We start from the raw sequence: 26,225 nt of genomic DNA, 5'->3' as shown, positions 1-26,225 counted from the left end.
GCAGATTAAACCTCCTAGCCCACCGGTTTAGCACCTTTTCTTGGTCATTTTTGTTTTTTTGATAAATCATTTTGAATCTTGGACGTTAATTTTATCCTCATTTGCAAAACTGTTTAAGCTTTTTGACAAATCCTTGAGTTTCCACTACTAGTAAGTCTGGCATTTTTCATTAAGGGATGTAAATATTTAACGATTTAACCGTTAAGCGACATTAAGAATTTTAACCAATTAACGCTATCGGTTAAACAGTTAAAAGAAATATTAATAATGAATAAAAAATCTGAGCAAAACTCACAAGGAGCGTCTCGTTGCTTTAAGGAGAAAAGCGGTTAGCGGTTAATAACCGGTTAACACGGGTTGGTTATCGGTTAATTTTTTTTCTTTTCTAAATTAGCATCCCTAACACTAAACTAAACATTTTTGATTAATGAGACTTTGTTCTTTTCCACTACTGGAGTACAACTTAATAAACATCACAAAACTACCTGCAGCCAAACAGTGGTGGTCTTGTGAGCTCTGTGAATGAAAGGAGCTGCAGTCGAGTTTGTACTGACGCAAGAGAGACGTGTGTGTGTGTGTGTGTGTGTGTGTGTGTGTGTGTGTGTGTGTGTGTGTGTGTGTGATAGAGTCAGAATGAATGGACATTTGTGTGTTTAAGTGTGTGTGAATGTAGGAAATAAAGCCTGAGAGAAAGAACATCCAGACAGATTGAATGACATCAGCTTTTGGCTTCCGGTGAGTCGGCGGTCTCTGTCTCCCTCTCTGTTTGTTTCCCTCCCTCTCTCTCTGTCTGTCTCCCCCCCCCCTCTCTCTCACTGTCTGTCTGTCTCCCTCTCTCTCTCTCTGTCTCTGTCTGTCCCCCTCCCTCTCTCTCTCTCTGTCTGTCTCCCTCCCTCTATCTCTCCGTCTGTCTCCCTCTCTCTCTCTGTCCCCCTCCTTCTATCTCTCCGTCTGTCTCCCTCCCTCTCTCTCCCTCCCTCCTCCCGTCACCGAGCATCACTCAGAGTCAATTACATCTGTGGGCGTCGCCATGGCAACGCATTGGAGCAATAGGAGGAGGCATGAGTCATCACTATTCTTAAAAGTCGTTTGGAGAGAAGAGCAGTGGGAGAGAGAGGGAGAGGCAGCGAGACAAGAAGAGAGGAAGAGGAGGAGAGAGGAAAATAGGGTGAGGTAAAAAGACAAGAGAAGAGGGGAAGGAAAGAGAGGAGGGGAGAGAAAGTGGGGAACAAGAGATTAAGGAGAGGAGATGACTCGAGAAGAAAAGAGATAAGGAGAAGAAACAAGGAGAGGAGACATAAGATGAGAGGAGAGGAGACAAGGAGAGGGGAGGAGAGGAGAGTAGAGGAGAGGAGAGGAGGAAAAAGAGAAGAAGAGAGGAGGAGACAAGGAGAGGAGACATGAGAGGAGACAAGAAGAGGAGATACAAAGAGGGGAGGAAACAAGGAGAGGAGACATGAGAGAAGGCAAGGAGAAGAGATATGAAGGGGAGGAAACAAGGAGAGAATATATGGAGAGGGGAGGAAACAAGGAGAGAAGATATGAGAGGAGAAGAGACAAGGAGAGGAGACATGAGAGGAGACGAGACAAGGAGAGGGGAGGAAAATAGAAGAGATGTGGAGAGGAGATGAGAGGAAGTAGGGAAGAAAGTACAGGGTGAGGAAAAGACAGATGAGATGAGACAGGAAAGGAGAGAAGGAGAGGAGATAAGGAGGAGAAAACAGGAGGGATCAAGAAAAAGCAGAGGGATGGACTGAAACACAAGGGAGGAAAAAATAAAGTGAGAGATGAGACGGGGAGGAAGAGGAGAGTGTTGGCGGGGAGTTTAGTTTATGGAGCAGTAAAAGGTTATGAGTCTGGACGGTGAGACATTAATAAACACAGTTTAACTGTCTGTAGCAGCTGTGAACACACGTGTGATTTGTTGTGCTTGAGAACATATTGAACACCGTTTTCACTGTTTCATTGTTTCTTTATTACCTCCTCCGACCCGAAACCTCAAGAGATCGACAGAAACATTTTACACATTTTAAACACATTAAACCTCGACTTTGTTCTCCAGCAGCCAAACACAGAAACACACCTCCTCCTCCTCTTTGGCTGACATTAAATAACACATTAAATAATCACATAAATACACAACTACAATCACCTGCATCAACCCACCTTTAGGTAAAAAAAATCATTAGTCCTATTCAAATCTAAAACTAAAAAACTCTCTTTGTTCTACAGCAGGTGTTTCCAGGATTTGGGAGTCAGTTCATTTTTCAATTTAGTTTGAAATGAGCTGGAACAGTTTTATTTATTTTATTTATTTATACTACGATGTTGCAGACAGTACAGCCTGAACACAATGCCCATAATCCCCGAGCTCTACTAGAAGTCATTGTTTTACGATAGAGCTTAAACTCCACAAGTTTGGTCAAAGAAATAAAAGTATTTATTTGGAGTTTAAAGTAAATTCACCGCTGAATTTATTCCTTTCAAGATAATTGAAAGTGAATCGACCCCCCCCCCCTCCCCCGAGTTCAGTCACATGTTGATAAAACTAATTTCCATTCACAATATGTCTACCTGAGTATCACTCCTTATAAATCATTAGAAAACAGTCATTTGATTAATTTTTATATTAAAATACACATTTAATTTGGTGACTGCAAACAGTCAGAATTCAGCAGTCGTCAGGTAGTTTATTATGTAAAAGTACATTTATACTATTTACTTATTAATCAAGTGGTTCTTCCCTTTAATTCTAAAATAAAACTATAAAAACCACAGATTTTTCTCTAAATCATTAAACCCCCTCAAAATGAAGACGTAATAAAAATACAGCAGGAAACCCACAGTGTCTACTATTAAATATTCATTTAAAGGCACATTTACAGATGTTTCTATTTAACAGCAGACGATCGTTGAAAAGACTAATACAGTTTGATGGAGCTGGCTCGAGTTTTACATGATACAAACATGTATTTGAATAACTATTTGGTTTTGTGAAGTAAACTGAAAAACCCTGTGAATTACCTTGAATGTAGCAGGCAGCGAGCGTTGAAATGATAACTCATACCGCGACACATTCTTGAGAATAATTAGTTTGTGATCTCTGAAATCATAAAGATTTCTGATGTTTGCATGATGTTTATTTATTACAGGAGGTCACTTTTGTGCAACTGCCCCTTTGTTAATACGTTCAAACTGGCCTCTGAATAAGGTCCATTCCTTTGGTTTCTAATGTCTACACAGCCTTAAAGGAATAGTTTGACATTTTTGGGAAATATGTTTATTTGCTTTCTTAATTAAGAGTTAGATGAGAAGATCAAAATATTCTCAATAGGGATGCACCAATACCGATTCCAGCATCGGGTATCGGGTCCGATACTGTGCTCATGTACTCATGTAATCGTAAAACGGCACCGATACCACTTTACGGAGGCGTGACGTTAACCTCTTGTCACCATCTTTCGGGTCCTCACGCTCCACCTTCCCGACGGTGCGGGCGAGACGGGCCGGTGGTGCGCCCGACCCCGCTGGGCCGGGATCCCACCTCAGCCGGCGCACGCCGACCCTCACTTTCATTGCACCACAGGGTTTTGCTTGCACCCTCTGACTTGCGCATGCGTTAGACTCCTTGGTCCGTGTTTGAAGACGGGTCAGGAGGGTAGCTGACATCGCCGCAGATCCCTGGAGCCTTTTACGTGGACCGAGCCCCGCGCTGGCTGCACGACAATCGCACCGGAAGCAGGGGGCCCCGTCGAGAAAGGGGCTCTAAGTCCAAGCCGACCTAGAGCCGGTCGCCTCGTATGCGGGACTCCCCAGCCTGCCGTGTGCCGTACACACCCTGCAGCTGGCTGTTAACGAGGGTCTTTTGGCACAGGGAAGTACTCTGTATCGGCGAGTACCCAAATGTACAGTAAGTACTTGTACTTGGTCTGAAAAAAAGTGGTATTGGTGCACCCCTAGTTCTCATACAATGGAAAAGGTATTTCTCATTTTTCGAGTGTTCTCCTATGAATGTCTGCACAAGCCCCTCGCACGGCAGAACCGGTTTATTAGGCAACAGAACTACCTGGTTAGGTTTAGGAAGAGATCATGTTTGCCTTAAAATAAGTATGTTTGTTGATCAGCTTAACTCTCAGCAACAAAAGCGAATAAGCAAATTTGCCAAAACTTCAAACTATTCCTTTAAGTTTTTACTTTCAGCCTACAGTATAAGAAACGAACGAAGTCAAAATGCTTTGCTTCAGGGTGAGCAGCACATCCGTGAAGAGGAAAAAGATATTTCAAATTCAATGGATGACGGTTGAATGAATGACAGTTGGCTCACAGTCTGTGTATGTATTTCAGCCGTACACGTCTCAGGTCAGAGATGAGGCAGCTGGTGTGTGAAGATATTTAGCAAAACAGCATTTGGGTTAAAAAGAACAAAAACAAACAGGCACTGTTGTTGTTTCAGCGTAGGCAGCATCCAAATTAAACGAAAGGCAAAACTGGTCTGAACGTTGGCTCGATGCGCCGTCACTCAGTCGGAGCTGGTTTCATGAATGTGTCGTCAAACTGAAGAGGAGGATTGAGGTGATGATGAGAGATTTTTAAACTGTTGACGGTCCAGTGTTTTCTCTCTCTCTCTTTTACGGAGCAGTGGAAGGTGTGGGTGATCACATGTTTGCAGCTGAGGAGTCCGTGTGCAGTCTGAGTGGTTACATTTACAGTCTGAATGTTTGTAATACTCGAGGGCAGAGTGGCCTCTCTGCACAATCTGCATCTCCTGCAGTGTTTTTTCTTTGTGTGAATGTGAGCAGAAGGACAGAGGAGAAGATGAATGGAGGAGCGGACAAACAGAGGTCTCCACATCGTGCCCTTAGATACCCAGAAGTCCTTGTGGTTTTTCTCAGACAGAGAGCCTACTCACTGAAGCTGAAGTTCAGACCGGAGCTCTCTGTGATCGGAGAGGAGGGGCCGGCACTGGATACAGCACTGGAGGGGATACTGCCATCTTTAAAAAACACACACAGATAATTCAGTCAAATATCTTTGTATCTCAGATTGAACACATTGTGCAAACAGCTCTGACCTTAACCTCATATAAATATCCTACATTTTTATCTCATCTTAAACTCAATCAATCCCTGATGGAAGTATTAATCTCATTACTCGCCACGCTGAGTCCTCCCTCCACCCTGAGCGTGTACTATTTGCCACTGTGTGTGCGTCATGTGGAGGGACACAAGGTGAACAAAGATGGGGGGGAGTGATCTGGTTATAAAAACAGGGAAGGCAACAGCGTCATCTCCGCTCCGCTCCATCTTCTGTTGCCATGGAGAACTTTATGAAAACAGTGTTTTGTTTTTTTTTGGGGGGGGGGGGAGGGGGAGGGGGGGGTTCATAAATCAAGCCACATGCACGTCAATGTGTATATCTATAATCTGACTAGAATATACTCTTAGAATTTAACAATAAGATCACTTTCAGTACATTTTAACATGAAGTTTTAAGGTAATTTTAAACCCATATGTAGCAAGAAATTAGGGGAGTTCTTTCACTAGAGTGACTACAAATGTTTCACAGTCATCTTGACGCATAAACAGCCTCAATGACTCTGCACTTGCAAACAGCTGTCCTGTAACTACAGCCAATGGGAGGACAAACAGTGTCACACCACCAGCAGAACAAGTGCCGTATTCATCCAGCTGTAACCTCCAGCATGTACACCGGGTGATAAATGATAGATACATTTAACTTTATTTTGAACATGTAACAAATTATAAGAAAAATAAAACAAGAATAACCAATAAAATAAACAGTAAACAAACAGTAAATTAAAAATAAACTAAACATTTTCTAAAAGGAGTAGGCAGAAGTAAATACTTATAACGTCCTACCTCTTTCTGTAACTTAATTTAAGTTATGAACTTATAATCATCTTAATATATAAAACAACATCAACAACAAGCATCACAGTCCCAAGAGAGACAAGGACCCTTCTTCATCCCTGTACCTCTCAAAAACATTTTTATGTTTGTATTTTGCTTAATTTCTTCATCAAAAACCCATTCCATAATTTCACCACACATTGATATACACATGCTCTTCCTACTCACTGGTACAAACACAACATTATTTAGATTAAATTTTAATCTTAGGTCATAACTAGGGCTTTCAAAGCATCATGTGAAACTATAAAAACCTAATGAATCTATTGGTACCAACCATGTCATACTAGCTTGTTGCGAAGGAGGCTAAATAACGTTCCAAACTTGCGCTAAATTTTGTCGAGGAAAAACCGGCATGGACATTTTCAAAGGGGTCCCTTGACCTCTGACCTCCAGATATGTGAATGAAAATGGGTTCTATGGGTACCCACGAGTCTCCCCTTTACAGACATGCCCACTTTATGATAATCACATGCAGTTTTGGGGCAAGACATAGTCAAGTCAGCACACTGACACACTGACAGCTGTTGTTGCCTGTTGGGCTGCAGTTTGCCATGTTATGATTTGAGCATATTGTTTTATGCTAAATGCAGTACCTGTGAGGGTTTCTGGACAAAGAAGATTTTGTGGTATAATATAAAATAATATCACATCCAGAAATGTATTTTACAATACAAATTCCAAACAGCATAAGTTCGGTTTTGTTCAATGAGATCGACAGAGAAATAAAAAGCCACACAAAGTGCACACAATCTAAACTAAATACACAAGTGGTGGATGAAAAATGGGAGATACGAGAGAGAATAAGTAAAAGAGAGAGCTTACAGATGCTTCATCAATCAAAAACACTGGGGGATAGGCTAAATTAAACACCTCACCACCCAGGGGGATAAACAGAAGACAAAAGACAGACTGAGAAAGAAAATGAAGAGGAGGGTGACAACATTAAAAAGGAGTTGTTCTCTCAGAGTCCTGTTTTATAGAAGTTTTATAACTGATGCTGACCCCCACAGGGTGTCCTGTCAGACATTTACATTCTGCTGTTATTTGGCTCGTCTGACAGTTTCAGGGCTTGTTACTAAAATACAGCTCATTTTGTAAGAATGCCGGCTGTTCAAAGCCCCCCCGACTTCCTGCTATTCAACACGCACATTTTAGATGATGCTCTTACCCAAAGAAACTTAAAATGGCTGTTAAGGTTTGTACGGAAGCCCTGAGAGGCAAGTGAGAAAAAAAAAATGTGGTAATGCATTTTCTGAGTCTGATCTAAATTGTTTTGGACTAAAAAGCATTCACGTTTTCTTCCAGGTGAGTTTTTACATAACTTGATAACACTAGTCCAAGAGCCAGGGGGCCGTGGAAAATGATTAGTTGGTGATGTAATTCATCAATTAGTTGACATAAACCTCCAGCAATTTTGATAAACAATTAATGATTCAAGCACAGCTTGACAGTTAATTCTAGATCTTGTAAACAGCAGCTGACAAAATAATCTCAACTCAATTAATATTTAAGTAATTCATCAAATAACAAAAGCCAAATATTCACGGATTTCCAGCTTCTTAAATGAAAGAATCTGCTGCTTTTCTTTTCTCGTTTAATATTTTTTAATAAATTTAATATCTTTTTTTACTGTTGGATTGGACGAAACAAGCATTCAGACGACATCTGGGACATTTTATAAACAAAACAGTGTGCCATCACTGAGTAGTACAACCATTGCTTTGTCGTATATCAAAGCCTTTTGGCCCATTATACATTTTCATGAGCCTGATGAAGCGCTGAGTCAAACGTGTTGCTCTTTTTAGGAGAAATTGCACGTATTTTAATGCGCGATCACTACCACTGGTGTTTTTTTCTGATTTATCTTGCAATTTTTGCACGACACTCTGTGAGTAGCTTGAAGCTTTTTGTTTCTCTCTTTTTCACTAAAAATGAATTTATGAAAAGATTTATGAACAGATTCATAAATAATGAAAAGATAGCAGCCCCAGCTCCACGCTTGATTGAAGGACACATGCTTTTCCATCTGATCTGATGTGATGTGACCCGTTTGTTATGATACAGTTAGTATCTGAAACCTCAGGGTCATTTCAGATAAATGAATCATATCAGGTTACATCTGCCACCAGCTACAGTACGTGAAGGTCACGCTGAATGTGTGGGAGGCCGTGGTTTTGCTGAGCATGCACAGCCTTTATCAGCATCGCTCTACTTCTCATTTGTACAGTTACTCACTTTCACACATGGGAGCTCCACTGGGAGGGCTGCGGATTAAAAGCCTTGTTCAAGGCAGAATATGAAACCGATAGCCACTACGCAGTTACAGCAGTACATGAATGAAAAATGATTTAGACCACTTGGAGTGATTCTTGAGAGGCACATTTTGATTTTTAGCAGCCAGAACGGGGCTTAAAAAGCAGTTTTCTTCCAATCAATGTGTTATATTTCTATTTTACACTAAATGTTTTTAAATAGAATCCACAGAAATCCATAAGTCTGTGTGTGTATAGATCAAAATTACAGATGCAGCAGTATTTCCCTTCATTCTAATAACAGTTTAATTTAGCTGGGATATTTCCGGTCTTAATCCCAATCACTGCATTGCAGAAATCTATCAGAAGAGATAAAAGTGGGTGTACATATTGCATAATGCCATAAAATCATTAAAACACTCACGCCATAGAGGCTGGCTTGGCGGGCGAAGAGATGTTTCCGATCCTGATGAGGACAGCGGCTGCTGAGGGCTGTAGAGAGACGTCTGGCTCTGAGAGTCAAACAGGCTGGAGAGCGCTGGAGCGAAGACAGAAAAAAAACCACATAAAGATCAGTTTCCTAATGTCAGTTTACTTAATAGAACCACAGCGCAGTGTTTAATATTTTAAGAGTCTTTGTTGAGTTGGCTCTACTTCTGTTGATGTGGGTGTTTACATTTTAGGAATTGTAGCCCTTTTTGCACAAAGTCCCCCAGTTTTAGGGGACATTATATTTATTCATTCAACATTGCTTTCTTTGTTTTGGGGATTGTTTTTACCTTTAGTCTGCCCTTCATTAAGTGAATCACATGATCAGTTGGACTGAGGTCAGCATCTCAAAGTTTGGCCTAAAAAATGTCTTGGGCTGCGGTCAAACAGTCAAAATGAATTATGTCTTAACCACTTTTCCTTGACCTCGATGGAAAACGTCATTAGTTCAAGGAAAGATGTGAAGGAGGATTCATAAGGACTCAGGAAAAGACCACCGTGGTGCTCAGAGAATCAGACTGCACTTACATAAGGGTACTGATGTTTGCTTTTTTAAAGCAACTTTATTTATAGCAGAAAAGTTTATATCACAGTGAAAAACTCAATGCTGGAAAAATTCACGTAAGGATTCCTGTCCAAAACAGAATTACACCTCCTAAGAAGGATGTTTTCAATTTATTATATATGTTATTGACGGCCGATTGGTTGTTTAAATGTTGCGGCTGCAAGGAATTGTGAGACGGCATTAACTCCTTTCCTTTGGTTAAGGGTGGTCAAGTGTATCCTCTGCTAAAGGAGATAAGAAAGGAAGCATTGAAGCACCTTTCCTTAGCATTTAGAGAAGTCGACCACCTCTCATCATGGCTGCCCCTTAGATACTTCGGGGTCATTTCACTCAGTTTGGAACCTTCCGAAGCAAAAAAGACTATTCAACCGCAGCCTTGGTTTCCTCGCATGTTCGTGAAGGACCGCTGTGCATATTGTCCAAAAATTGTGGAACTGATTGTTCACCCAGTATGGATGTGAACACCCATAAACAACCAATTTGAAAGTCAGCACTTTAATATACTTAATATTAGGGCTGTCAAAGTTAACAGGATATTAACACAAATTTGTTGTAACGCCACTAATGTCTTTAACGCAACTTGTGATCTTTTGGTTGTAGCGGGCTCAGTTTTAAAGCTAGAGTGAAGAGAATGGCATCATATAAAACTAATAAACCTAAAGAATCCATTGGTACCAACCATGTCAAACTAGCTTGTCATGGATATTTTCAAAAGGGTCCCTTCAAAGGGGCCATATTGTTTTATGCTAAATGCAGTACTTAGTGAGGGTTTCTGGACACTATTTGTCATTGTTTTGTGTTGTTAATTGATTCCCAATAATAAATATATACATACATTTGCATAAAGCAAGCATATTTCCCACTCCCATGTTGATAAGAGTATTAAATACTTGACAAATCTCACTTTAAGGTAAATTTTAAAAGAAAATTTGGAATTAATTTGCAATTAACTATGGACAATCATCGATTGACAGCCTTATTTAATATACTTTATATCATTGTTTCTTTTCAAATCCAATGTGCTGGAATACAGAGCCAACACAACAACAACAACAACATGTGGCACTGTCCAAATAAGACTGCAATTTATTTAACATCTAAAAAAATGCTCTTTTTCAGAGGATTATAATAAATATTTTTTTACAAATATTTTAAAGCATACTTGCATTTTTATAACCTGACAATGTTCGGCAAAAGTACTGTTTGATTCAACAAAAATGTAATAAATTCCAGCCTTGGCATGTAAGTGGTTTGAACACGTAACAACGTTTAATGACAAACTTCATTTGCTGCACTGAATTTTCTCCCGTAACAAAGTTTTTGTCTCCATTTCATAATAAGTGAAGAACTAAACTAAATGAAAAAAGACTAGTGGGTATTTAATAGTTATTGCTGCTTCACTATGCAGGCCTACCTTTCATGGTCTTGGCGTGGGCCTCGCTGCTGCTCTCACACACCGTGTTGAGGAACTCGTCCACCTGCTTCAGTGACAGCGAGTTGTGCAGCGTCTCCAGCGGGTAGATAGAGGGCACCATGGAGCAGCCTTCAAAGCCTGCAGCACAGACAGGAGAGACAGAAACACAGCCGGTCGTACCACTTCTCCATCCGACAGAAGAAGAGGAGGAGGAGCGGTAGTGACACTAATAGCTCTCTGTGCATGTTGGTTGTCTGCTCATTCTCTAAATGCCATTTATTAACAAGCAGGTCCCAAAATCCGACAGCCATTTTTATTTGTTAACAAGCCACACAGACTGTTTTTTAGGTTACTGTGAGATCTAAAATTAGTGGCTTGTTACCTTCTACCGTTTACCTACTGTCTGGCCTCAGACAGCAGCTGCACTGCACAAACTTACCAGCCAAAATTAAAGCAAAGGATTTCCTTCTTTAGTTCGTTAGTTTGACCATATTAATGAAAGCGGGATGTTCTGATCGTTTGGGGAAAGTGTATATATATATATATAAATACCGTATATAATAAAAGGGTGTGGATCAATTCACTCTGATTCAAACCACATAAAATGTATTCAATAATCTAAAAGCATGTTGAAACAGTGAGTAAACATGTTGGATGTACGTTTAGAGGTTTTTGAAGTCAAGCACATGACTTGTATGGAAAGTGATGGTGGATTGTGTGTATACCAAAATAGAAAATAACAGCGAGCACGTCGCCAAATCTTGAACCGTATCGGGTGCCAGGTAGAGGTGAGGACAGAATAAAACGAATCACCGGCACTCACAGATAGAGTATATTTTGGATTATTCTGTGCAATCAAACATAAACGAACGCGTTCGCGGTCATCAGCGTGAAACAAGACGATTTGGTGTATGCTAGCGTGTTCACTGGGTATATCGTAATCTTGTTTATTTCCTAAAAAAACCTGTGTGTTTATGCACATAATAAGCAAATGATGCATGACACGATCTATCAAGTAACCATCTGCATACTATCAGTCATAGCGGCTGTCAATCAAACAAAAAGTTTGTGTTCAAACAGTTAGAGAGGTGGCTGGAGGTGCTGAATAGAGGGCGCATGAGTAAAGGCTTACTTATTCATTTTAGGGATGCACCGATTTATCGGCCAAACATCGGTATCGGCCGATATTCTCCACGTTGACTGACATAACATGTAATTCGCCGATGGCAGTGGCCGATGTTAATTTGCTGTGTTGCATCAATTTTGCGCCGGCTAAATGTTGTGCAGGTTATTTGCGGTCAGTCTTGAACAACAGTTACCAGCTGCTGATTCGGAAAAGAAGCCACCGGCTGGACACGACTCTGGCATGACGACGGGTGCCGTGCGCTCGTGTGGTTTGTTTACAAATATAAGTGAAAGAAAAAGTCAGCCGTGTGGGAGAATTAATTTGGAGAATTAATTTGAAAAATTACAAGGCTCAAACATCATGTTATTAACAGGTTTTTGAAAAGGGCAAGATTTCCACCGTCTGTCTCGCTGTCTTGGTAAAGTTAGATAATCCCGACAGCACAGGAATGCAAAATAAACCACAGGACAACAAGTATCTGGCCTTTATGTCATGTCCTTGAGGAAAACAGCTCGTTGTAGTCGACTCTGATATTTGATCTTAATGATGAATATAAAAACTGATCTTTTTTTCTTAATGATCAATTGTATCGCAATGATTTTTCCTAGTTTTGATAATTCATGCATTGAAAGTGAGTTGACCACAACCCCTGTATCTTAAAAAAGTAGATTAAATAAAACAAATCTTTGGTGTGGTGTTGTGTATGATTCATTTGTGACAGTTTTGTATTTGCAATCAATCATGTTGGATAGATTTATCTTTAGAATATTTTTCTTCATCTTGCCCTCGTTGCCTTCATGTCCATTCCTTTCATTTTATTTTATTTTGGGCTCGGAGAAGTCTGTATGGATATATTTATTCTAGGGATGCACGATATGGATGTTTTTCAGCCGATACCAATAACAACCCGCTTCTCATGACATATACCGACAAAATAACCGATAATTTAAGATTTTTGTATTTTAAAAAGAAGTTCATAACATGTAGTTTAATCACACCTGAGGGTAAAGGATAAAATGTAGTGAGCAAAGATGAATGATTTAATATTGCTTAGCTCTGACCAAATCTAACAGACATTGTTAACGCAACAAAAGCAAAGAACAGTTCAGTATTTTTTAAAGTAAATTACATAAAAAAACCTGTAATTGCAATCATGTTGTCTTCCTTTGAAACACGTCCACGCCGGCGACGACATGTTTGACTCATTAGTCGGTGTGCTGCTCTTGTTCTTTTTCTTCTGTGTTTATTGGCGGATTGCAAACAAACGTTAAAAAGGTGCATACCGCCACCTACTGTAACGGAGTGTCCATCATCTACACACTCCTACTGTATCGGAGCGTGTAGATGCTGCGCTTATTAAGTCAATGAAAGCAATTTGGCTTTATATTATCGGCCGATAATTTATTGGGCCCGATGTATATTGTGCATCCCTATTTACTTCATTCATGTGCCGCACTTTTCCTTTCATAAAATGACAAAAAAAGTGAGAGTGTGTGTATGAGCTGAGAAAACACAACTTCTAACCACAAACAAACTGTGCCACGACAAGCTGACTCATAAAACTACAGCAAATACAATCCAGCGTCATTCAGCGCAGCCCGACAAAGACCTCCGTGAAGAAGCAACACCATGAAACAAAAAAAAAAAAAAGGAAATGGATGGCGGTTGAAGCAGCACATCCATATCCTCAGAGAGCATGCTGGTCAGCCTTGCATTTCTCCATGACTAATGTGCTATGACTACAGATTCTTCTCAGGGTTACTCCCTAAAACAACTTGTCCAATCTAAACGACACAAGCGGAACAAACTGCTTAATGGACGGGAACCATTGGAGGCCTTGAGGGGGCCAGGATGTGAATTTCCACCTCCACGTTTTAGTGAAGTTGCTCAAAGTTAATGGTTCCTATGGGATCATTTATGTGCAGAACATGACACCAATTGAGGGTTATCAAAATCTGTTCAGTCTTTTGCTGCTGCCATTTTTTATCTCTACATGACATTTCTTTGTAGACCTTTGGCCAATCATCTGATATATACACCAGAACACAAAGACGAACAGGACTGGAAAAGCAGGAGACATCACAGGCAGCTGCTTTAACACTTGTTTTAGAAGGTATTCTTCCATTAATCATCACATTGCTTCCTCACTGGATGTTTGCCAAAGCAGCTTTATTCATTAGACCAAGGTAGGCTCGCTGTTCAACATGAAAAGGTCTTCCTGCCAACACTTTGACAACAGAAGAAAAATGATACCTGCTTGGCTTTTAACTGATATTACAAAGCCTCAAGAGGAAATGTTTTGGTGGCTCAAGATGTGAATTCACTCCTCCCAATCTTTGCTGCAGCCTCTCCATGTGGATATCAAATTCAGCTCACACACCAGATGCAGCGGGAGCAGAAAACACTGACGCTACACTGCACCATTCACTCAACCATCTACTAACATGAGGACGGTGATATTTAAAAGAGCAAAACATATAAAGTTACAAAATGTGACAAAGCCAAAAAATCTCAATCTACCTGAAACCAATAAAAAAAAAATCTGCAACTTGTTACAGAAAGTCGTCTCTGCTGAATGCAACAGAATAATTGCACAGCTCCGTTAAGGTGACACAACGTGTCAAGACGTGCTCCAGAAACGCTCGACAAAATCAGCAGTTTGTGAACAGGCCACCTCTTAATTAGCCAACTAAAATGAGGGATGAGATGATGACCCAAATCTTTCAGCAGGTGCTCAAATATCTGCCAACTGGCCAGGAAACATATTTTGGGAGTGCTTGGGGAGACACAACAGTGCCAAGTCGTGACCTCCCGGTGCGAAGGCCAATTTGGTGTCACCAACAGCTGACTCTCCTCTACAGACTGAGCTCGTTATTGAACAAACGCCCAGTTTTTTAGGGCATTTTTTTTAATGAACCACTCCTCAGGATGGAGCATGCACACAATGCAGTTAGACAAGCCGACTGGTCATCAAGTGTCCAACCAGCATGCATGTAGGGTCTCAGTCCTCCTTGAGCAGATTCATTTCAATATTTAGTTAAAAACAAATATGAAGGTTTGCCATATTATACTGTAGTTTTTTCTAGTTCCAGAAATGACAGAATAGGTGTACAATCATGTGCAAGGAAGGACTGGGGACAAAACAGACTTCAGGACTTAAAGACAGTGAAATGAAAAAATAAATAAATCCATAACTCCCTCTCTTTTCTCTTCCCGTAAAACTCACCCTGGCGTTTACGGAAATGTATCAGATCAAATATAAGTTTGAACAACTAGCTGACCCCTTCTATTATGTAAAACTGAACTTGACCGAGGGTAAGGCTAGCAGAGCATAGACTGTATAAGAAGTGGATGCAGTCACTGTGATGTCACCCATTGGTTTGTGGACTGCTGTTTTGAGGCCTTGAGTTTGACATTTTGGCCGTCATCATCTTGGCTTTTTGCAATCAGAAGTGACACGAGAGGGCATTTTGAAGACATTTCTAGGTGACCAAAATGTTAAAATTAACTTTCTGAAAACACACTTTGAAAGGGTTAAAGTTGTAAGACGAAAACACGGACAACTCCGTGGTAGCGACCTGTCGATCACAAGGTCTGACTCTAAATGGGACCATAATTTACCAAATGAACATCATGCTGTATTGAAGAAAATTGAAACTAGAGATTGAGATCATAAACTCATGTTTACAATGTTTACTGAGATAATAAATCAAGTGAGAAGTAGGCTCATTTTCTCATAGACTTCTATACAATCAGACTTCTTGTTGCAACCAGAGGAGTCGCCCCCTGCTGGCTGTTAGAAAGAATGCAAGTTTAAGACGCTTCCGCCTTGGCTTCTCTTTTCAGACCCCGAGGTTGCCCACTGGTGGAGGCCAACAGTCCAACTTTTAAGCGACCCAATCAAATCTCTTCGAGCTGATCAAATCCCTCTCGTAACTGAACCCTACCCACGTACTCAGTTTCACTCAGAAATATATCACATTACTGAAGATTAAGGTTAAATGCAGTTTCACTGTGACTTTAAATACGCAGAAGAAAAGTGACATTTCCTGCTTTCAAAGCAGATGTTGCACCCTCTGGCAGACATGCAAAGAAAAATAGGAGCATGCTTACAGTTGGACATGAAATGGAGCAGAGCTGCAGATGTGACAAAAAAGAAAAGGATGAATGCACGGGCGAAAAAAAAAGTAAAAGTAAAGCATTGAACTACGCAAAGCTCAACTGGCATTAACAGCGTCTCACTTGCCCCGAAGCTGGCTGAACAGGGCTAGAGGGAGGAAGAGGAAGCGACAGAAAGTGAGAGGGGTCTACAGAGGCTGACCGTGGAGGGATTCTGGGAGCTCCTGACCAGACATCAGCCAGCTCTTGAGGAGGCGGAGGTGGTAGGGACAGTGGCGCAGGTGTTGGGCTACGGCCCCGTCCACAGCCAGAGGGGCAAACCCCAGCAGGGCCGGATCGGCGGGAAGCCCCCCCAGCAGCTGGACTACATGGAGCTCGTCTGAGGGCTCTGAGGGACGAGAGGCAGATCAGGGAGAGAGGAAGAGAAAGTACAGTGGAGCAGGAGGAGGCGGAGGAGTGATGGGAGCTAAAAGAGCAGTGTGGCTTCAGGACGGTGAAGCTTGGTGTCTGAATTTATCAGAGTACATTCATTTTCAATCTCTGACTTCATTTGATCAATACTCGTCTTGACCTTTTAGTTATGAAGCAGACCAACTATGCTCAACAGTATGCCTCGACCACAAACAAGTCCGACTGACACAAATCCCACCATTTCCATTTCAAAGCACACAAAGTTCAAACAAAGGATAACCAGAGGTCAAATAAAAACAGCAGCAGTCAATGATCAAATCAATAATCTAGGACATCACAGGTTTAAAAGGATCAGTGATAACACATCAGAGACACAGATCTACTTTACAGAACATGTGAACCAGAGGTCATCAACATAACTCTTCAAGCACACCTTGGCCTACTTCAAAAACGTGGCCCAGAAAAAAACAGTGACCTTGCAGTTTTTTGTTTTTTCAATAAACAGCTCTGTGTTTGGAGATAAAGATGCACTGTGACCACTCTCTCAAATAAAAAAATGTGTATTTAAGATTTATGGCATCAAATCACGACTCTTGTGTGCCACCTCCCTGGAGCCCTAAACTCTCAGGATGCACAAAGGCTCCAGGTTCACCACGTTCGTCACTACATTAGTTTGTAGTAATTAATCACTAATTTGCTTGTCAGTAAAGCACATTATCGCCTGAAGTATCAGGGGCTCTAAACCTGCAATAACAGATATTTTTGGCCACCTGTTGGCATATTCACACATCCAGCAGATACAGAGAAACATCAGCATTCATTTGGAGTCATGTCTGAGTCCACCTGATGACTCTAAGTCCAGTATTCACTCGTTTTGGTCTCCATCAACTCCTGAGGGAAATATCTGGCTCTATAGCTGCTGAATGCATCACTGTGTTCACCAGCTAGTCTCTAACTGTGCCTGTCTGATGCCCTTATTAGATAGAGATAGTGATAGTTGTGAAAGGGGGAGAGAGAGAGAGAGATGGTATGACATGCAGCAAAGGGCCGTGGGTTGGATTCGAACCCCGGGCCGCTGCGGTAAGGACTCAGCCTTGATACATGGGACGCCCACTCTACCAGGTGAGCTACTGGGATGCCCGTACAGTGGGTTATTTTAGAGCTTTTTCGCTGAAAGCGAACAGAAATCGATGTTATCGGGCCAGCTAAACAATGAGCTGAAACTCCCTGTAAAGCTCGGTGAAGCTGCAGATTCCTAGCGATAATAAAACTGAACTTAATGAAGGTAACACAAACTCCCACAGATCATTTTCCCCCAGAGCCCTCTAATTATATCTTCCAATATTTGAATAATGAAGTAATCAAAAAAGTCATGGCTGTTGCTCAAAAACTGCATAAAAATTCACACTGAACACATTTTGCTTCCTCTCCAGTACACTGTGTGTGAGCAGCACAATATTTCACCCAGTAACAAAAGTTATGAGTGAGAAAAGAAGAGTGTTGTGATTGTTCTTTTCTCCACTGAGCATCATAATTCATCAGTGCTAAGTTGCTTAATTACCTCAGCGAAGACGACAGCTTGGTAGGGTATGAGGAAACCTAATAACTAAATATAAAATGTAAAAAAATATAACAGATAATAAAGAGGTGTTTCGCTCCAAAATAAAAAAGTGAAAATGTGACCTGACTGATTTATGACTCAATCTCAAACAATATAAAATTGAAAATGTACTAAATATATATAATAATAATAATAATATTATATCATATCCAGGGACAAATATTACAAATATACCTTATTAGTATTCCAAACTGAGTTTTACTTCCACAGCCATAATTCTCTTTACAAAATGTGTATATAAATGGTAATTTTGAACTTAAACTACAACAATATGTTAGAAACATGTACTCTTTTTAAGGGAATGTCATCTTTATCTATTACTAACAATCAAAAACCAAACAAAAAGAGGTAAAAGCATTACTTGCAGGTCACATAACTTGAAAACAACTATTTTAAAAATCAAATTAAACAACAAACATGATATATATATCTATATATATTTATATATATATAGATATATAGATAGTATTATTCCTTCTTTCTAACTTAAGTGCGGACATAAAAGTCATGTTACTACTTCCTGAGGTCATAACTTGCATACTAGATATTAAGCCAGCACACAGGCTACTACAGTTCAAACTGGAGCGAATCACTCATCACTGTGGTTCCCCGTAGTTTGTCCAAACGCTTGTCAACATCATATCAGATTTCTTAATATCACAGTGACTCATCATTATGAATCAACACGTCAGACGATCCCGGTGCTTCGACGACGTGTAATGTCTCCTGCTAAAGCACAGGCAGCACTCATCAGGCTGCGAACACATGCTGGGCTATTTCTGAGCCAGAGATTTAAATACATAATACCATTCAGTCATAACCAAATAACCTAACATGACTTGTATTCAGTTCTGTGCTCTGGCGTTTAACTCGTTCCTTCTCATTCTATAAGAGCCAGCAGGGCTGATGCTCCCATACGTAGACAGTGGTGGTGCAAAACTGCCTCAAAACACATTTCAAGAAAGTAAAGAGTGGATTTCATCAAACTGCAGCTTTAACAATGATAAGAACGATTTTCAGAGAACACAAATGAACTGAGGAGGAACTTTAATTAAATCCCAACAGCTGCTGTTTCTAAAAGAAAACCTTGCACCAATCCAGTCGGATACTCACCAGTGACAGATACATGTGACTGAATCAAAGACACCGAATACAACTTTTAACAAACTCAACAATGTTAGAGACCAAGTATGAACGCAGCAAACTGTAGCTGTCAATGCTGCTGAACTTTCAAGAAGGCAGTTAGCATCCACACGTTGGCTTTACCAGTGAATTACTGTCAACCAGCAGATAAAATAAACACTCGGTATCAAGTGGGATTTTAATAAAGAAGAGCAAAAAAGGATCTTTGTATTATAATGCTGCAACTAATGATTATTTTCATTATTAAATAATATATTGTTTAGTCTATGAAATGCCAAAAATGCCCATTTTAAAAAGTCACAGGCGATGACTTCAAATGTCTTGTTTTGTCCGACCAACAGTCCAAAACACACAGCTAGCTGCGACGGCGTATTAGGGCCATTGTTGGTAAAAAAAATAAATGCAAGTAATTAAAAAATTACGGAGCCTGGGGAGGGGGGTAATATTCCGAGAAAAATCTCTGAATTTCCGAGATTGAAGTCATAAATTTACAAGAAAAAAAACAAGGATATTCTCTGAGATTAAAGTGGCAAATTTACGAGAAACAAAACTCACAAATTTGCGAGATTATAAAGTCGTAAATTTACAAGGACAAACTGAGTGATGACGATGGCCCTAATATGTAGATATATATCCATATACAACAATATTAAAGCAGAGAAAAGCAGCAAATGCTCACATTGAAGAAACTGAATCCAGGGAGTTTGGGGGCATTTTTACTTGAAAAATTAGTAAAATGATTAAATTGACTATCAAAATAGTGGACTATTATTTTTTTTGTAGATTGTCTAATCTATCAATCAACTAATAATTTCAGCTTCATCCAATAATTAAAAAAATAAATAAAAGAGTAAGAGTTGCTTGTAAAGTAGCATTAATTTGATAAATAAAATAAAATGAAACTTCAAAGTATATTAAATTTTTGTGATACAAAAACTGTATGATAGACTGGAAAAAGGGTTTTTATGGTCCAAAATGATGAATAATTCCAGTTAAACACTCCTTTGTTTTGTTCCTTTGTTGGATGTGTAGGTACAGAGCTGCAGTCCAACAAATTAATGAAGAAACAAAATCACATACATACACGTCTTGCTGTCTGATTTTGTGAGAAGCTCCTCATTCAACATGTTGGAAAGTGACTCTCGAGAGCATCTTAAAATTTTGTCTTTGCTGACCTCTCCTGGTTTAACGTCTCACCTTGCTGCTGTGACGTAGAAGTGCACTCCGAGGTGTGTCAGTACACCGTGACATCACTGTTGAGTGTGGTTACAAGTGCAATATTTCTGACCACACCAATCAGTGATGCTGTCAGACGTGAATTTTATATATTTTTTTATAGAAGAATAAATGATTTGAAATTCAGAAAAAGTGCAGGTGAGGATATATTATGATATGTGCACAGATTATCTGCACATGGAAGTATATCTGAGATATATTCCACATACATCCATCCTGTGAACAAACAGCAGGGATCAGAGAGGCAAATTAAACAAGTGCAGGCAGAGCAGGTGGTGTTAGAGGTGAGGGCCGAAAACAACACAAGGTAAACACCGAGGGTGTGTGGTGAAACAGAAACTCCTTAAAAAGTAATTGTTTTTAAAATCTTGGAGACGTTTATTGTAAATTAACGCAGCCAAACGTCAAACCCCCAAAAATAGAAAACACAGGAAATGTTTTCCCACAAAAAAAGATCATGCAAGATAACAGGAAAAACTGGAGGAGGGTCGAAATAAACTTGAATAAAAGCAGACATACCATTAGTCGGATGCCTGGCAAACGACACAGAAAATCTCTTTACTGGCGGCATAGAGAACAGCTCTGAGGAGATAAGAAAGGTAACTGGTATTACTGGGACTGCTGGTACCTGTGTCTGCCTGTTTGCCAGTGATGTCGTTGAGAAAAAAAAAAGAGGAGAGAAAAACAGAATGAGAGAGAGAGAGAGAGTTGGCCCGTCGATTCATCCATATCTGTCTGCCAACCAACATGCGTGACATTGAGAGTCATCTCTGAATAAAGAGGAGAAAGAGAATGGAAAGGCTAGATGGAGTAAATGATGGACGTTCTGGCTGAACATGCAGGAGGAGTGATGCTGGACTAAAGGGCATTCAACTGTGACAAGGAAACAATCGGTGAATCCAACCTCCCTTTTCTTCCTTAACCTTGGCTGTTGATTAGTTCAACATTGTGGGAAACACACTTATTCGCTTTCTTGCCGAGAGTTAGATGAGAAGATTGATATCACTCATGTCTGTACGATAAATAGGAAGCTACAGACAGCAGCAGGTTAGCTTAGCTTAGCATCAAGACTGGATACAGGGGAGAAACAGCTAGCCTGGCTCTGTCCAAAATGTAACTGCATCTGCAAACTTGTACCCCTAAAGTTCACTAATTATTATTATTAATATCTGGTTCTTTAGCTGCTAAATGCTGCAGTATGTTCACCAGCTAGTCTCTAACTGCGTCTGTCTGCTGTTTGGTGCTGAGCAGGAGGTGTACGGTGGGTTTTTTAGAGCTTTTTTGCTGAAAAAAGCCGCCTGCTGCAGCCGATAAAATGACCCTATGAGAGCAGCGAGAGTGAACCAAAAACAGTAAAGTTGCAGCTCGACAGCTAAACAGCTGAAAGACGCCAAAATGCTCAGTAGAGTAGGCTTGCCGCGGTAGTCGGTGTTACAAGTGTTACACGGAGTTCGGGCATATACCGATTACATTAGTGCCCAGCGTTTTTTTTTTCTTTTTTTCATATAAATTAAACCCATTTTGTTCATTTTCATTTCAGACTATGGACGCATCTGAAAGTCTCGATGTCTCAGCTCAGAGTAGCAGGAGTCAGATTTCACGCACTATCACGGGACGAGAGGGTTGACAGACAAAACGATGGTGGAGTATTTGGCGTCAAAGAAAAAAGCAAACGCGCCTTTTTGGAAATATTTTGGATTGAAACCCAATGCTATAAGGGAACCATAACGTTAATGAGGCAATCACTGCGCAGGGGACGGCGCGGTCACTGCCAGTGTGCGTTGCGCCGGTTGGAAAGCGAAAGCTCAACCGGAGAGGCCAGACACAAAGATACCCGACGTTAAAGATCAAAGTAAGCGCTCTACATATACGTCATCTTTTCTTGTAAAATGTCCGGTGTAAACGGTAATAACGTTGTACTACAAGCGACCCCCTTTCGCATACAAGTAGTCATGTGATCCATTGTTAATATAAAAATATTGATTATAGCCACTTTGAAGTAATGATTAAATGGTTGAAACAACCAGCTTCTGCACCTTTAAGTGGTACTGTAATAATAGCAATAGAAACTTGAACAAACCTAACGGGCTTGGTCTCTTGTCCAGGATACAGGACAACTAAATAATTGTAAGAATATCCACTTTTATATAATTATTAAGGGCTGCGCGATTTGGAGAAAAAAAAATCTAATTGCGATTATTTTGACTGATATTGCGATATGATAGGTAATGATATTTTTTTACATCATTATTCTAATTTTCACTGAAAAACACGTTAAAATGATTATGGTGTGATGTTTGCAATAAAGGTTGCTCTAACACTCATCACCAACACCGCAGGTCATTCTAAGGTCTGAATTCAAACCAGAACATTTCTCATTTCCCGTAAAAAGAATAATATGTTGTCCTGATGCAGCCCTCGCTTCCCGTAAATGAGCAGCACTGACGTCAGTTCCAAACCCTCACCTGTCTCTCAGAGAGCATAACATGATGTAACAGAATTGAGAGGAAGGCAACGGTTTGCTCCAGGCAGTGTGTAGGCTTGCAGTCAGAGTGACACCCGGTGGATAAACTGAACAGCTCACTTTCCGGTGTTTAAAACCCGCAGTGGGAAAAAAAATCCCTGCCTGTTTGTGCAGATCCATATGCGTCCGTATAATTTGCTAGTAAAAAATATCTGCTGCTAACTTAACCTGAGGACATGACACATTCATCTTTGGAAAGTACTACACAAACGTGTAATTAAAACAGCTGTGACCATGAGAATGATATCCAATCCATATGTTTGGGATAATTAAACCTGCTATAAGGACACCTGTGGCTGTAAAAACAGCTTGGTTGTACTCACCATTACCAACAAGAGACTGAGGGGATTGAGAACGTGACTGGTGGATTTAAAAGGTGGATTATTGGGTCTTGAAAACATATCTGTTCCAAATAACAGGCTGAGTTTCTTAACGTAAGGATTACCGTAAATTGTGATTAATGAAAGAAGCCAGACTTCTGGCTTCCAGACACAAAAACTACTTTACTGTGGATTATGAAATTAAATTCCCTGAGAGAGGATATGGCACGCACTGCAAAACAACATGCACAGAGAGAGAGAGAGAGAACATTTCAACACAATCGAACCCAAGCAGACAGCGGTGTGATCATTGAGTGGACATGCTGATCTGGGAGAACATTGATCACCGATAGCTGCGGTACATCACACAGTCCAATGACAGGTTGCATGCTCAGCATTTGCTGCAGAGTCGATCACTCTGCCGTCAAATCAGTGCCCTTAACGTGCACGCTGCAAAGTCAAATCACTCAAGAAATGTGATGCAACAGATTGAAATTGCTGGTTTGTTTTTGGAAAAGGAGCAACAGAAAGCAGGGTGCTTTAAAAATAAAAAAAAGTGACAATACTGATGTCCCAAAAAATTTAAGTATCTGAAGCTTAAGGAGCGAAAAGAAGAAGAAAAAAAGAAGATATTCTAAAGCCAAAAAGAGTTTGAAGAACTTCTCAAAAAGGATGAAAAGACCCGCCTTGTGGAGGAGGACAGACAGTGGTGTGAACGTACCGAACATGCCAATCTGGCACGGTAGACTGCCCGGGGACAGGGGTGGTTTTCGGTGGAGGTGGTGGTGCGTGCGGACGTAGTCCCGCAGGTTGGGGGCGCTACAGGACACCCCGAGAGCGGAGGCACTGAAGAGGCCAGAGCAGAGCGACCCTGTGTGAGGAGGAGGAAGCCGGGGGGGAGGGAGGTGTGCAGGGTGAGTATCAAACACCATGCCATTATTCACAACAAACTGATGCTATGGGGAGATTCTGGCATTAGTGTTTGTACATTTTAAAAGGATGACCACCTGTGTGAAAACCCTGTAACTACAGTTTAGGTGATTTTCATCCTTTAAAGGGTAACTTTGGTATTTTTCAACCTGGACCCTATTTTTCCCATGTGTTTGTGTCTACAGTACGTGACTAATAGGGTCAACAATTTTTTTTAAATCAGTCCAGTATTGAGGGAGAACGCTGTAACCGGCTGCCGCAAAACGAGCTGTGAGGGCAAATGAGCAGCGTCGATGTAACATTACATTCACTAAAAGTGCTTGTTTTTGCCTTTTTACATTATGGAAAGGACCCTACAGAGGAATAAAACGTTTCTCCTACCATACCTTACAAATGGTCTGTTGGTTATCGTGGCCAAGTCCCGCTCTAGGAGAAGTCTCGTTGTAAAATTGGAGTACAGAGCAAATTTATCTTTTCCACTTCTTTGCAGGGAAATAATTTTTTATTACTGTCAAAGTGTTTTCATTTTGACTCGGCACTGATCTACTGCGCACGAATCCCTTCTCCTCCAGTTTAGGACTTTATAAACGTCACTGTTTTTGCAGACTTCATTTAGTATATTCTGCGTGTTCTCTTCGGCCCAGATGTCAAGCAAACATCGGTGAGTCCTCTCCCACTCATGTTAACGTGTCGTTTATCTGTGTCCATCTCAACAATCAGCCTGCGTTTTGGTTTGCTTGGAAAGAGGAGACCACCTCTCGCAAGCAGTGTTGGACCGGTTGTTTTGGTCCGCACCAGAATACGATTACTGCATTCACAACAGCCCAAACAAACTGCACCAGATGTTGTACCATGCCAGAGTTAGATTAAAGCCGACTAAATGTTGGCTTGTGAAAGCACCCTTAGATAACACTAAGCTATGCTTTCTGTACTCCAACACAACTAACTCTGACCGGCTGGCACTCGCATTTCCACCAGGGATGTATTCCACCGTTGTCTTCCGGCAACACGTCACCTCGCCAGATTTCAGAACGAGACTTCTCCATAATGTCAGACACTTATAATAACAATCACAGCCTGTCACGGCAAAAACAAGCACTTTCAGTGGATGTAAATGACGCTGCCAGCTTGTCCCGATAGCACCATATTGCAGCCTGTGAGCAGCTGCTGTCTACAGCGCTCTCCCTCAAGACTGGACCAGTTTCAGAAATTATTGTCGCTATTAGTCAGTTAGACACAAAAACACGGGAAAATAGGGTCGTAGTTGATAAATACCAAAGTTACCCTTTAAATTCAGTTGTGGATAAAAAGAATCACTTTCAAAAAAATGGTTTATGATTAACTAAAAATATTCATGGACAATCTGAAAACATAGCTGCTGTATTTGTTCCTGGAAATTATGTCATGCAAGCTACAAGGTTTTCACACCAGTGACCTCATCTGTAAAACCTGTGCATGTGTGCATATGTGTAAACAAACAAGGCCAGGGGTGAGTGAACAAGTGAATACAGAATGTGTGTTTTGTATGCAAAAAGCAGCAGAGGCGTGACGAAACAGACCAAGTGTGGAAATGGGATTGTTTCAGACCCCCGTTGTGCACAAACTCTCTGAAGTTGCAACAGCCAATTCTGATAACTTTATCATATTTTTTTTATTCTAATACTTTAAATCAATATTGAGTTTATAGACCACACAGAAGAGGAACTATCTTTGGAATTAGAGAGTTAAAAAAAGATCTAAAAAGGCGGTTCTGCCATGTCCCTTTGTTCTATAAATAGCATAAAGGTATGTAACGCAGCTCGCCAACAGAGGTCGTCCCTGACACCTGCTGCTCTTGTCAGTGGCCTGTACACAGTCTGTGTTGTTGGTGTTGGTGATGACAGGGGACGGATCACTCGGCAGCCTCTCACTTACTATACATAACAAACTGACAGGCTCCACTAAGAGGATATCAAGACGCTTTGATGTCGCGCAAATGCAGAACCAGCTGCTGCATTCAGACTTGTGATAACTAAGCACTGAATGACAGCACAATTATCACATTTAGGAAGAAGTAAGACTACACCCGTACTGTACCTTTATACGTGTAGCTGCTCTTGTCTGTTTATGATTTTACTTGATTGCATCTGAGAGGTTTTTTTA

The 26,225-nt window shown here is 40.7% G+C and overlaps 1 protein-coding gene across 10 annotated transcripts in view; it reads right to left on the bottom strand.

Annotated features, from left to right (window-relative positions):
• Positions 1 to 1,951: 1,951 nt before the first annotated feature.
• ppip5k1b (diphosphoinositol pentakisphosphate kinase 1b) overlaps positions 1,952 to 26,225 on the bottom strand; it is a 61,873-nt gene continuing 37,599 nt past the window's right edge. For 3 of the 10 annotated variants that reach the window (XR_012593677.1, XM_074633864.1, XM_074633865.1), the window contains 4 exons: positions 23,875 to 24,024; positions 10,654 to 10,791; positions 8,610 to 8,723; positions 1,952 to 4,993 (listed from right to left, as the gene is read on the bottom strand). Coding sequence is in view for 9 of the 10 variants with exons in the window: in XM_074633864.1 (XP_074489965.1) it covers positions 4,902 to 4,993; positions 8,610 to 8,723; positions 10,654 to 10,791; positions 23,875 to 24,024 (494 nt within the window). In the remaining variant the exon portion in view is untranslated. Of the gene's footprint in view, positions 4,994 to 8,609; positions 8,724 to 10,653; positions 10,792 to 16,100; positions 16,287 to 20,828; positions 20,892 to 23,874; positions 24,025 to 26,225 lie in introns of those variants that run through there. The other 7 variants (XM_074633862.1, XM_074633863.1, XM_074633868.1 and 4 more) reach the window with 5 other exon arrangements.

The sequence above is a fragment of the Sebastes fasciatus genome, chromosome 4 (genome assembly GCF_043250625.1).
Source record: "Sebastes fasciatus isolate fSebFas1 chromosome 4, fSebFas1.pri, whole genome shotgun sequence".
NCBI classification, from domain to species: domain Eukaryota; kingdom Metazoa; phylum Chordata; class Actinopteri; order Perciformes; family Sebastidae; genus Sebastes; species Sebastes fasciatus.
This window is presented reverse-complemented; position numbering and strand designations above follow the sequence as displayed.